A 13,835-nucleotide genomic window follows, 5' to 3' on the forward strand; every position below is an offset into this window, starting at 1 on the left:
TTTTATATTTCAGTAATTATGTTGCCAGAGAACCCTGGTATTAAAGCATCCTTACCAGAACTGAAATTCACTTATTTATATTTATAATACATTTTACATATTTGATTAACATTGATTTTGCACTTCTATTTCAAATAATAAAAATAAATAATGTCACGTTGCAGGATTCAACGTCTTTTTTCTTTTTTTTTTTTTTTTTTTGAGATGAAGTGTCTTGCTCTGTCACCCAGGCTGGAGTGCAATGGCACGATCTCAGCTCACTGCCATCTCCGCCTCCTAGGTTCAAGCAATTCTCCCACCTCACCCTCCCAAGTAACTGGGACTACAGGTGTGCACCACCACCCCCAGCTAATTTTTTGTATTTTTAGTAGAGACAGGGTTTCCCCATGTTGGCTAGGCTGGTCTTGAACTCCTCACCTCAAGTGATCTGCCCGTCTTGGCTTCCCAAAGTGCTGGGATTACAGGCATGAGCCACCACGCCCAGCCAGGATTCAATGTCTTTGTTGTTTAAGTATTTAGTGGCAAGTTTGGAGAAGAGAAGCACATGTTAGAATCCTTGGTTTAAAATGTCTGAAAAGAAAGACCTATCATAGTCTTACTAAAGTCCCTTCTAACTGAAAAGATCCTTGGCTGTTTGCATCATCACAGAAAATAAGGAACTACATATACAGCATTAACCTTGAGAAAATTCAGATTCGGTCCTGCTTCAGTATTGAACCAAACCAGGTTATTTGCACAACAAGTAAAATGTCTTAAAACCTTATAAATCTTTTATATCAGGGTAAGCACTCATTTGAAAAATTAAAATAAGGAAAATAATATTACCTAAGATGAATTAAGTATCATGATTAACATTAAAAATTTAGAATTTGCAAGGAAGTGAAATGAGTTTTCTAATTAAAAGATAATTAAAGACAGATTTCTCCACATACACACAAAAATTTCTCTAAAGCTTTATAAAGATTTAACTACCTAATAAGGTAGAGAAGTAATTTATGTGCCCACTAAAAAATACTCAATTTCTGAATGTTCGTCCAAAATTAACTTGTCAGATCATTAAATCATTGACTAGAAACACGTTGAGTACCTATTATGTACTAGGCACTTAGATCATTGTGAGACAATAAAAAATACTGCATTAGAAAAGGACATTTTTCACATCTTAAATGCAATAAGCATTATTTGGCTGGCAATTAATTACATTGAACACATTAAACATATAGAGCAAAATTCTGAGCAATCAAAATAATTATACCCTTGAGCAATCCATTATTTAAATTTCTTTCACTATTCCCTTAAGCTGATTTCTACTCTGGGATTCTTTCATAGTTCTCAAATAAGAAAATAAAAAATTTCCTAAATAAGGCAATACAAAAGAATAGAAATGTAAGAGAAGAGATGTATTAGCTCTTGAATCCCTGTTTCCATTTGCTGTCAATAGTGCCTCTAATGTTCGATTTTCTCTTCAAAGAAAAATCTTGATTTAAAAGAAGAAAAAGTACAATCACCTTTAACAGCTAAAGTATACTGATTAGCATCTACTAAAGTTAGCAAAGACTGAAACTGAAAAAAAATTGTAAAATCTTTATTCTAAGTTATATAACGCCATTCACCATAGTAATGATTTTATACTTTGGTATATGGCTTTTTAAAATAAATATTGCCAACAGGTAAAAATTTTTCCTTTGCTGTCTTAAGGCATTCCTAAGAGAATTTTTACCAGTGTGTGTGTTCATAACTTGAATGTTAATTTAAAGCAATGTTACTTCTATCACCTAAATGATATACTTATAGAAGAGTGGTTTAATTGGGAACAGAAAAACGCCACATTGCTTCTTCCCAAGAAAAAGGGATGTATTCCATTCTCGAGGTCTCTCTCCCACTCTCTATTTATATATAATATACTGCATAGATAAATATACACACATTATATATGTATTTTTTTGAACTTAAAGAAGACTGGACATATGTATTTACATGTATATATCCAACAAATATTTAATTTTGAGATCTCTCTCCCTCTTCTGATTTATTATTCTCAGTATGATTCTCAAACTGTACGGTCTTTCACATTTCATTCATTCATCAAGCATGTATCGAGTCCCTTCTGCATGCTTAGCTTTTTGTCATATGGAAGGAAGATACAAAAGAAAAACTGTTTCTGCCCTTCAGAATCTTTCCATCTCTTCTAGGAAGGAGATAAAACACCATATATCATTAAGAAATTTATAAGACTAGTCCCAAAACCAATGGTACAAGCAACATGCATTTTACATTTATGTAGAATTTTAGAGCTTGGAAACACTTTCGTGATATATAATCCTAAGAACAATCTTGTAAAGTGCACATTATTAGCTCCATTTCAGTGATGAGGAATCTGAGACAGAATTTTAAGTGACATGTCTCGTTCAAACATTATGAGTGGAAGAGTCAAGACTTAAGCCTGAGTTTTCTGATTCTAAGCCTAGTGCTCTTTTCAACACAGCACTGGAAACCAAAGATTGTGGTACACAACAGGGCAACAGCCAGTCTTCTGCTCGAGGTCCAACTAAACTGGACCCATACCGAGCAGTGTCCAGCCAAATGTCCAAATTAATTTTATCCTGCAAATATTTGTTCTTCAGTGTAATACACACAGCACAACTACCATTTCCTTCATCTTAGTGCCTTTATCTCCTACATTCCAGAAATGGGGATGTCAAATTTTTTTTTAATCTGGCCTAGATGGAATCATATAAATCTCAAATCATAATATAAATCTTAAAGGTCTGGTTTCCACCAATCCTTCCACATTTTGTTTTCCCCCAGCACTAGAGAGCCTAACCTACCCTCACCCCTTTCGAGCATTCTTGCTCCAAACGACCACCTATTTTAAGATGTCAATGACCCTTTCCCAAATTCTACAAATTCACCCCAGTTTTGCCACCCGACCCCAGCGCCTGCCCGGACACGTTCCCCTCCCTCCCAATAGATTTGATACCGAGTTCAGGTTCTGCAGATCCCGTTGCGATGCTGTCACACAGCACTGACAGATAAGATTTGACCTTTCGACTCCGTCCTTGGGGACTTCCCGCTGGCCAAGAAGGGTAGTTCCAATCCCAGGAAACGGGCTTCCTGCTCAGGAACGCAGCCTCTAGCAGCGCACAGTCTGAGGCAATGTCTCCGGCAATTAGAACGATGCTGGGCGCCCGGGTGTGCATCACTCTGCCTCATACTCCTACCAACTGCAGGGCACTCGGTCCGGCAGCCAGTCCATCCCACCCACAGCCAAGTCCCAGCCAGCCGGACCTTACGCAGGACCCCAATGATAGGTCGTTGACGGCTGCAGCAAAAGCCAAGGCCACCTGCCGCTGCTGCCCATCCCCGCCAATCTCAGACCCCCTAGACTGGACCGCAGAAAAGCGTTTCTATGGGAACCCCCTCACCGAGAATCACGTGACGCAATCGGACGACCAATCGCTTCTTACCTCTGCCCGCGGTCCAGCTTTTGGCCCTCCCTCTCGCCCCCGCCTCCTTCGCCCAGCCCCGCCCCTTGCCTGCGGAGAGCCCGCGCCTGCGCGCTGTGTCCTGCGCGCTCCTTCCCTCGCGCGCGCTCTCCGTGGAAGAGCAGGGGCAGCGTGGGAGGCGCCAAGGGAGCGCGAACCTGAGGAGGAAGAAACGGGGCTAGCGCGCAGGCCCAGAACGGTCCGAGCCGCGGCAGTCGGCGACGCCCCAGAGCGGAAGAGGGAAGTGAATCAGGCGCCGGGTAGTGGGTTGCTGGGCTGGGCTTGCTGAGGTAGAGGCAGCGCCAAGAAGAGGCCTTTGCCGCTGGTCGGGATTGGGATGTCGAAGAACACAGTGTCGTCGGCCCGCTTCCGGAAGGTGGACGTGGATGAATATGACGAGAACAAGTTCGTGGACGAAGAAGATGGGGGCGACGGCCAGGCCGGGCCCGACGAGGGCGAGGTGGACTCCTGCCTGCGGCAATATCCTTGCATTCACCGCCCTCCCCACCCCAGCCCAGCCCAGCCCGCCCTTCTCCTGGGACCCGGGAGCCTGCAGGATCCGCGGGGCACCGGCGCGGAGCTGCCCTCTCAACCTGCGGCTTAACCTGTGTCTTTGGGATCGCCCGCTCTGAGAGGGCAAGGGGGAAGCCCTCGTTTCCTACCCAGTCGGCAGGAGACGCGAGGGTCCCACTCTTGGAAGCCTGCCCTCCCCCGCGCGCCTTCCACGCCCCTAGATTCCTCAGGTTGCACCCGAGTGCCTGCCTGCCTCGGGAACTGGTCCCGCCGGCCGCGCCCTCGCGGCGCTGGGGAAGGCGGCCCCGGCTGGTGGGGAAGGCTGGTGCCGAGCGCCTTAGTTTTTCTTCCTAGAACTCTTATTTCCTGGGGTCACATTAGCTCCAGAAATTTCTGATTGTGGGGAACCTGCATCTTTCCTTAGTGGTTTTGTTTTTTGTTGTGTTTTTGTTATTGGTAGCGTTAAGGTAGTTTATTCCTTACCAGGGGGCGGGGGGAGATGGGACTGTTCGAAAATTGAGGGTCCCTGTGCTTTCAGCCCATTGGCCTTTTTAAAAAAAAAAAAAAAAAAAAAGAAGAAGGGGATTTGGCAAAATATACATTGTACAGAATTTGTTAACCGGGGGAGGGGAATGAATACAAAAAATACAAAACTCCTAGAAGGAAGCTTGGAGCCTTTTACCTGCTAAGAAAAGGACAATAGAAAAAACGACGGGGAATGCGTGTGGAGAATCCTTGGAAATATTTAAAATAAACCCCAATGAATAAGATAGAAGATGAGTCATTCGTATAAAGCAGAATCATTTTTGTAATCCTAAAATTGTTTCCATTTTAGTTAAAATATGGCAGTCAGTTCCCGGTTTCTGTTTTTGCATATTTGAATATTCATAACTTTGGCTTCGCATTTGCATTACATCTTTTTTAGAAAAATGTAAATGTTGCAAAAAAACCGAAGCTGTAGTTTTAGAAAATCTCAGACACTGAATTTGTATGCATTTCTAATTATTCTTGGGTGTATTCATAAGGAAGACTCTCAACAATGTCCTGTTATATTGGGGAAATATGAGAGTGAAAATATTTAATGGCAACAATATCCTTTTTTAAAGGCACCTAAATAGAGCATTAGACATTTATCAATATATAGATAGTCCTTTGCCACAACTTTCACAATTAATTAGATGTTGCTCTTTTGCATTATTTAAATACTTAAGTGCTTGGAGTCATAAAAAATGAGCTAATCTACATAAGGCATGCTTCTCTAGAAATCCCTGCAGCCTTGAAAATAACAGCTTGTCAACCAGAGATTTTGTGTAAGAACTTTTTCTTTAGAAAATAAATGGTGAACATGCTTCCTAAAAACATTATTTGTGATGGATAGATGGTGTTTTATGAAACCCCAGTGTATTTTAGGTAATTTGTGGAGACTTTTAAATGGTACTGCTGTATCCATATCAGTGGATCTGCTTTTTGATCAGTTCATCTTAAAATATAAAGATACTGTCTCTTCTTACCGTTACATACAGCCAGGAAAGACAGCCCTAGTGGTGGGGTACTAGAGTTGGAGGAACAAGTGAACTCTGTGGTTTTCCTTTTAGGGGAATGTCTGTACATTCTGACAGTCTGATTGGCCTTCTGTTTCTCATGCTTGCTAACTCACTAGTGCTTTCAAAGAGAGCCTGAATTTAATAGGTATGGTCTAACACAGTTTGAATAACCTTTGTGAAATATGAGAGAAAATATCTAAAGCAAAAAATTAAGCTGCCACCTAAGGGACATATGAATTATTACATCTTCTGTGATGCCTCTTTTCATCAATATTGAGAGACTGCTAATGTGTATCATTCAGATTGCTAATCTGCCAGCATGTTCTGCCAGCATTTCAGATAATACAGAATATGGTTCTAGCAAAAGTTTGGTCTTTATTTTTTCAATTAGAATCACAGGAAAAGACATATTTTGGTTGATAATAGGTTATTTCATTTGGGGGACTAATAATTCTGATATATATTTTAGGATTTCTTTAACACCACTCTAGGTAATGTTTGCATATGTATCTCACTGGGAAATGAAAGACTATCAAGGTGTTCATTTGATAGTTAGAACCAAGGGTGAAACAGTCTTTGCTTTATTAAAAAAAAGTCTAATGTTCTATTTTGCTTTTGATATTTTGCCTTTGATTAACATCCTGGAAACCAACACATTGAATTTCCAGTATTGAACATAGTGACCAAAGTAATTTTCTTTTTATATGTAAATCAAGTCATAAGAACCAGTGGTTATAATGCTTTCCTGGGGGCCATCCTTTGCTGTTACACCCTTAACTTCCATCACAGGAAACATGACAGCTGCCCTACAGGCAGCTCTGAAGAACCCCCCTATCAACACCAAGAGTCAGGCAGTGAAGGTGAGTCACAGACTACAACACAGTGATCTCTGCTGATATCTTATTCTTAGTAAAATCCTCTGCAGTTGCAAAAAAAAATCAATATTTTAACTGTTTGCTATCTTTGACATAGAAGAGTTTATAATGTAGTTTGATAGGTAAAAATTTCACGTGAAAAAATAGCCCTATAATGTAGTTATGATAATGCTGCATGGTAAGATACAGTAAGTTCAAACGATAGTGAAATCATTTGTGTGTGTTTTTAGAGGAGACCACTCAGGCTGAATTTGAGCAAAGGTTTGAAAAATAAGTTAAACCTTTACAAAAATAAACAGATTGTAATTACTTTTTAAAGATTTTTTTAAACCATACAAATACTAAATACTTATTATAGAAATCTCAGACATATGAGAAGGTTAAAAAGATAGTGGTTTGTGGTCCCAGCACCCAGAGATAACAGTTACTACTTTGGGGCCTTGCTGTATTGTTACAGAGTTCCCTTTTGTTTTTTTAAGAATGAAATTTTATAACGTGCTTTTTCAGCTATATGCAATGTACATGAGCTTTCCTTCGCAATAAGTTTATAGCATTTTTAACACTTGTATATGGATAAGCTGCAGTGTATACATAACTAATCTTTTGTTATATATTTAGACTGACTTTTTTTTTCCTACTGTAAACCACTGAAATCAATATTTTTTGGTAAATTTTTAATTGTTCTCTTTGAGTAAATTGCTAGCAGTGAATTACTGGATCAAAGAATGCACTTTTTTTTAAGGCTTTTGGTATGCAGTATTGCCAAATTGCCCTTCAGAACAGTTGTGCAACTTACATTCTCTGCAGTCTTTTACTAATTCTTAACCTATTTACGTATTTATTTAAAATGATGCCCATAGCATCAACCCCGTTGTCCATAGCTATTCATACATCCTAGGAGCTTCAAGAATCTCAATTGAATAGTAGTAAGTAATAACTTAGGTAAATGCATAATAATTATCTAGGTAACGTAATTTTTTATTGGGGAAAATTTCTTTGGTTTTTACAAGTTGTAAAGATTGTCGTTGAAATTTCATTTTTACCCTGGATGCAAAGATATTTTTCTAAATCTGGTAATTGCAGTCTTTAAACCAAAGATAACAGTAGGTGGTAGAAACATTCTGTGAAATCCTGACCAGTAGGAATGCTGGAGGTATCACTTTGTGTTGAATGGAAGGAGAAACGAATTGTTGAAAAGGTCAGTTAAGTGTTTCCTTTGCTTGGCCGGATGGGTAAGAAAATAACTGCTTTTGAAGCAGGCTTTTGCCAAAGAAAAAAGATCATTATTAATGAACATCACTATATTTCATATCTACAGTCAATTCATATAAATTACAGTCAATTTTCTTTTAAGACAGCTTGGTTTATTAAAATTTTTAAATAAAAAAGTTTTTAAGAAAAAATTACTTCTGAAGGATAATTCAAGGTGGAACTGCAAATCTGCCTCCTTGTTTTGTTGGGAATTTTTTTTTTTTTTTTTTGAGATGGAGTCTCACTCTATCACCCAGGTTGGAGTGCAGTGGTGCAATCTCAACTCACTGCACCCTCCGCCTCCCGGGTTTAAGCAATCCTCCTGCTTCAGCCTCCCAAGTAGCTGGGATCACAGGCACACACCACCATGCGTGGATAATTTCTGTATTTTTAGTAGAGACGGGGTTTTACCATTTTGGCCAGGCTGGTCTCGAACTCCTGACCTCAGGTGATCTGCCCATCTCGGCCTCCCAAAGTGCTGGGATTACAGCTGTGAGCCACCACACCCGGCCGTTTTGTTGGGATTTTTTTTTTTAAGATCAAGACATAAATTTAAATGTTTTAATAAATTGTTAAATTATCACATTGATCTGTTAGCAAATCCTCTCAGCTCTGCCTTCAATTATGTTAATAGTCTGTCTAGTTTCTTACCACCTCCACTGCTACTATGCTTACCACATCCAGCCTGTATTATTGCAATTGCCTCCTAATTGCTCTCCCTGCTTCTACCTTATCCCCTACTCCCACAGCTTATTTTCTGTAACGTAGATGCCAAAGCAATCCTGTTAAAATGTGAGTCAGATTATGGCACTGCTCTTAAAACCTTCCAATGTCTTCTCATTTCTCTCAGTAAAAGCCAAACTCCTTACAATGCCTGTAGGCCTTACACGATCTGTCCTCCCATAACCTCTGACTTACTCACGTGCTTTTCTCCCACCAATCCACTCCAACCACATTGGGTTTTTTTCTGTTCCTGGAACACACACTAATAGCACTGTTCTTTCCTCTGTCTGAAACACTTTCCTCAGTTATCCCAAGCCTTCTTTCACGTCCTTCAGGTCCTTACTCAAATGTCACATTCATAGTGTAGACTTTCTGAAATTCTAAACCCTCCTCATACAGATATGTCTAAATGTTCTGTTATTTATTGACCCACCAGGACCGGGCAGGCAGCATTGTCTTGAAGGTGCTCATCTCTTTTAAAGCTAATGATATAGAAAAGGCAGTTCAATCTCTGGACAAGAATGGTGTGGATCTCCTAATGAAGTATATTTATAAAGGATTTGAGAGCCCGTCTGACAATAGCAGTGCTATGTTACTGCAATGGCATGAAAAGGTAAGTTATGAATTATAAATCTATATGACTGGTTCTTTTACAATAGGGAATGACAATGACAACCTCTCTCACCTAAATAACCATTTTGATTTGTTGTACATTTTTGTTATTACAAATAAAATGCATGAAAAGGATAGTTCATATTTATGTTTACTAGCCTTGGTCTTAAGAGATTCTGATTCCAACACTTGTGTTTATTCAACAATGATTATTAGTAATTAAACATAATCTTGAACTCTGAATTAAATCAAAACTTTGTAAAAGAAAATAAGCAATACAAATCAAGAATTCTTTCACAGTGACCAAAAGGTGAAAACAACACAAGGATCATAACAGATGAACAGCTAAATTGTGGTACATACATACAATGGAATATGATTCAACCATTAAAAGGAATGACATTCTGACACATGCTATAACATTAATAAACCTTGAAAACATACCAAGTGAAATGAGCCAAACACAAAAGAACTAATATTTTATAATTTTACTTCTATGAAATAATCTAGGATAGGCAAACACAAAGGGACAGAAAGTCCTTAGAGGTTACTAGGAAGTAGGGAAAGCAAGGAATAGGGAGTTAGTGCTTAATAGGTACAGAGTTCCTGCTTGGAGTGGTAAAAAAGTTTTGGAAACAGATAGTGGTGATGGCTACAGTACATTGTGAATATAATTAATGCCAATGGATTTTACACTTAAAGATGGTTAAAATGGCAATTAGATATTTTACAACTTTTTTAAAGAATTAGGGGTTTGGAGGATCAAGAATTCTTAAATCATGTTTTTCTATTTTCATGTATATATTTTGCAATGTAAGTAGATGCTGGTACATCATCTGTCAAAAGAGTATAAGTGATTTTGAGCTTTGGGTAAAAAACTGGATAACATGTAAATAGAACCAGTCATAAAAATATTGAGTGTTTGAAGTGTATCTGAGTGAAAACACAAACATAAGAAAAAAGTACATAGTAAAACAATAGTTCCCCCTTTTACTCTAAAATGCACCAATTTGGGTAGTAATTTATATGGCACCCTATTCATGGAACACTTTCTGTTGCCAGGTACCATACTATTAATGTTTTATTTAACCTTTACAACAACCCTGTGAAGTATATAAATATCTTTATCATCCTCAATTTACAGATGAAAAGCCAGCTTTAAAACCCAAGCAGCGTAGTTCTAGCATAGCCTCAAGATTGCAGTGAACATTGATTACTTATTATATTCCACATATTCTTCAAAGGACTTTATAAATATTAACTCATTTAATCCTCATAAAAATGGAGGGAAATGCTTGCTATTATTCCTCTTTTGTCACTGAGGAAACTGAGGCATGTGTGAAGTCTTCATTTCTTCCAAATGTCAGTCACCAGTTTTTACCAATCTTCGAAGTATTTCTGAAATCTATCTGTTCAAGCGTATCTAATGCAGCTGTTCACAGCATCTCTCCCAGTCTGTTGCCATAGCTTCCTGACTGGTTTCCCAGTTAACAGTTTTGCCTCCTTCAAATCTGTTCTCCACCCAGCCATCAAAATGATATCTTTAAAATCAAAATTGCCCTTGTCAGTCACCTGCAGGATAAAGTCAAAGTTCCCAAGTCTAGCTTCATCTTCCATGTCATTCTTCCCCTCAGGCTATAGCAATGCCAGCCTTTTTCCTGAATGCACCATATTGTTTCACACCTCCATACATTTGCTCATGATTTTCTGGTGTTAGCCTGTCACCTACTCATTCTTTTAATGTGTCATTTCCTCCATGTAAGCCTTAGCTGAAACATTCCTCTATACTGTTAATCTGGGTATAAGCCTCTCCCTGGTGCTTTAATAGCACCTGCAGCACAACTCTCATTTCATACATTAGATTAAAATTACCTGTTTATATGTCTGTCTCCTCATGCTAGACCAGAAAATGCTGTATTTGTTCACTTTTGTATCCCCAGCATCTAGCACAGTACTCAGTATACAAAGGTATTCCATAAATATTTTTTGAACAGAAAGAAACCAGAACTCAGATTCCTAATACTTGATCATTACTCTCTATTTTTCAAATTAGAGTCAGAGTTAAAGTTTCTAAGTTCTTAGCTATTAAACAATACCTTCTTTCTTTGGGAGAAAAAAAATCTGACAAAGGCTGACTAATCGAAGTGGAAGTTGGGATGGTTGATCCCAGTTTGAATTTTCTTCTGACTATGTGGTGAGAATGAGAAATGCAGAATGTCCACCTGTTTTGAGCAGGAACACTATGCTGCAGATTTTTTTTTTTTTTTTTTTTTTTTTGAGACGGAGTCTTGCTCTGTCGCCCAGGCTGGAGTGCAGTGGCGCAATCTCGGCTCACTGCAAGCTCCGCCTCCCGGGTTCACACCATTGTCCTGCCTCAGCCTCCCGAGTAGCTGGGACTACAGGCACCCGCCACCACGCCTGGCTAATTTTTTGTATTTTTAGTAGAGACGGGGTTTCACCATGTTAGCCAGGATGGTCTTGATCTCCTGACCTCGTGATCCGCCCGCCTCGGCCTCCCAAAGTGCTGGGATTACAGGCGTGAGCCACCGCGCCCGGCCTATGCTGCAGATTTTTTAAAACATTATTTAGAATTAATGTACTAGAATGTAAACTAGTATCTCACTAGAATGTAACTTCATGAGGGCAGGGACTTTCAAGGTTTTGTTTATTACTGTAACTCCAGTGCCAAGAACAGTACCTGGTGCATAATTGGTGCTCAAGAATTTATTATTTGTTAACTAATAAATTCAGGGTCTATAGCAGTGCCCATTCCTTCTTTAAGAAAAATGTTTTACCAAATATGAGAATTGACCTTTTATTATTCTGTCAACATTTACATCTTGGTTTATTTTTAGGCACTTGCTGCTGGAGGAGTAGGGTCCATTGTTCGTGTCTTGACTGCAAGAAAAACTGTGTAGACTGGCAGGAAGTGGATTATCTGCCTCGGGAGTGGGAATTGCTGGTACAAAGACCAAAACAACCAAATGCCACCGCTGCCCTGTGGGTAGCATCTGTTTCTCTCAGCTTTGCCTTCTTGCTTTTTCTTATCTGTAAAGAAAAAAATTACATATCAGTTGTCCTTTAATGAAAATTGGGATAATATAGAAGAAATTGTGTTAAAATAGAAGTGTTTCATCCTTTCAAAACCATTTCAGTGATGTTTATACCAATCTGTATATAGTATAATTTACATTCAAGTTTAATTGTGCAACTTTTAACCCCTGTTGGCTGGTTTTTTGTTCTGTTTTGTTTTGTATTATTTTTAACTAATACTGAGAGATTTGGTCAGAATTTGAGGCCAGTTTCCTAGCTCATTGCTAGTCAGGAAATGATATTTATAAAAAATATGAGAGACTGGCAGCTATTAACATTGCAAAACTGGACCATATTTCCCTTATTTAATAAGCAAAATATGTTTTTGGAATAAGTGGTGGGTGAATACCACTGCCAAGTTGTAGCTTTGTTTTTGCTTGCCTCCTGATTATCTGTACTGTGGGTTTAAGTATGCTACTTTCTCTCAGCATCCAATAATCATGGCCTCTCAATTTATTTGTGGTCACCCAGGGTTCAGAGCAAGAAGTCTTGCTTTATACAAATGTATCCATAAAATATCAGAGCTTGTTGGGCATGAACATCAAACTTTTGTTCCACTAATATGGCTCTGTTTGGAAAAAACTGCAAATCAGAAAGAATGATTTGCAGAAAGAAAGAAAAACTATGGTGTAATTTAAACTCTGGGCAGCCTCTGAATGAAATGCTACTTTCTTTAGAAATATAATAGCTGCCTTAGACATTATGAGGTATACAACTAGTATTTAAGATACCATTTAATATGCCCCATAAATGTCTTCAGTGTTCTTCAGGGTAGTTGGGATCTCAAAAGATTTGGTTCAGATCCAAACAAATACACATTCTGTGTTTTAGCTCAGTGTTTTCTAAAAAAAGAAACTGCCACACAGCAAAAAATTGTTTACTTTGTTGGACAAACCAAATCAGTTCTCAAAAAATGACCGGTGCTTATAAAAAGTTATAAATATCGAGTAGCTCTAAAACAAACCACCTGACCAAGAGGGAAGTGAGCTTGTGCTTAGTATTTACATTGGATGCCAGTTTTGTAATCACTGACTTATGTGCAAACTGGTGCAGAAATTCTATAAACTCTTTGCTGTTTTTGATACCTGCTTTTTGTTTCATTTTGTTTTGTTTTGTAAAAATGATAAAACTTCAGAAAATAAAATGTCAGTGTTGAATAATTTATTTTTCTCTGACTTTAACAATTATGAATGTATGGTTAATTAAGAAGAAAGGTTTTCTGCTTCTACCACCAAGTACTGTACTCTTAACAAGAACAGTTTGGTAGGGTTTTTATAAGACTATATAGATATAAGATGATAGAGAAGAGAGTCATGAATGATGTCAGAGCACTACTGAAGCCTTTGGAGTGATTCCATAGCCTTCTGGATGGCAGCTGAATACCTATATGTAGTATCACTGCCCAAAGACCTAGACTAGAAAGTGCAAAGTAGCCTAGCAGCTGCAGTCATTCATTCCCAGCCTCCAAAATTCTCTTTCTTTCACCTCAAATCTATTTCTTGTACTTACCTACTCACAGCGACTTCTGTTTGCTTTCGATCTTCACCTGACTAGATTCCCACTTTAAAACACTTCCAGGCAATTCAGGGTCCTATGGGGGAAGATAAGCTAAGCAATAGGTATTATTCTTAAATATTACTTAGAGATGGGGATTTGCTATGCTGCCCAGGCTGGAGTGCAGTGGCTGTTCACAGGTGTGATCATAGTGCACTGAGGCCTCAAACTCCTGGCTTCAAGCA

At 38.7% G+C, this 13,835-nt stretch overlaps 2 protein-coding genes across 5 annotated transcripts in view; one reads left to right on the top strand and one right to left on the bottom strand.

The window, feature by feature from the left end:
* The window catches only part of RGL1 (ral guanine nucleotide dissociation stimulator like 1), a 291,692-nt gene extending 288,274 nt beyond the window's left edge, over positions 1-3,418 (bottom strand). For 2 of the 4 annotated variants that reach the window (XM_016933982.4, XM_016933977.4), the window contains exon 1: positions 2,981-3,418. The gene's annotated coding sequence lies outside the window, so the exon portion shown is untranslated. The remainder of the gene's footprint in view (positions 1-2,980) is intronic. The other 2 variants (XM_016933978.4, XM_016933983.4) reach the window with 2 other exon arrangements.
* A 297-nt stretch (positions 3,419-3,715) lies between these two features.
* ARPC5 (actin related protein 2/3 complex subunit 5) lies at positions 3,716-13,253 on the top strand. Its single transcript, NM_001246501.1, is given in 4 exon segments — positions 3,716-3,965; positions 6,330-6,402; positions 8,828-9,004; positions 11,859-13,253. Coding segments are annotated over 4 exon segments (456 nt in total). The 5' UTR covers positions 3,716-3,822; the 3' UTR covers positions 11,922-13,253.
* Positions 13,254-13,835: the final 582 nt, after the last annotated feature.

Source organism: Pan troglodytes, chromosome 1, assembly GCF_028858775.2.
Source record: "Pan troglodytes isolate AG18354 chromosome 1, NHGRI_mPanTro3-v2.0_pri, whole genome shotgun sequence".
Classification (NCBI taxonomy): Eukaryota; Metazoa; Chordata; class Mammalia; order Primates; family Hominidae; genus Pan; species Pan troglodytes.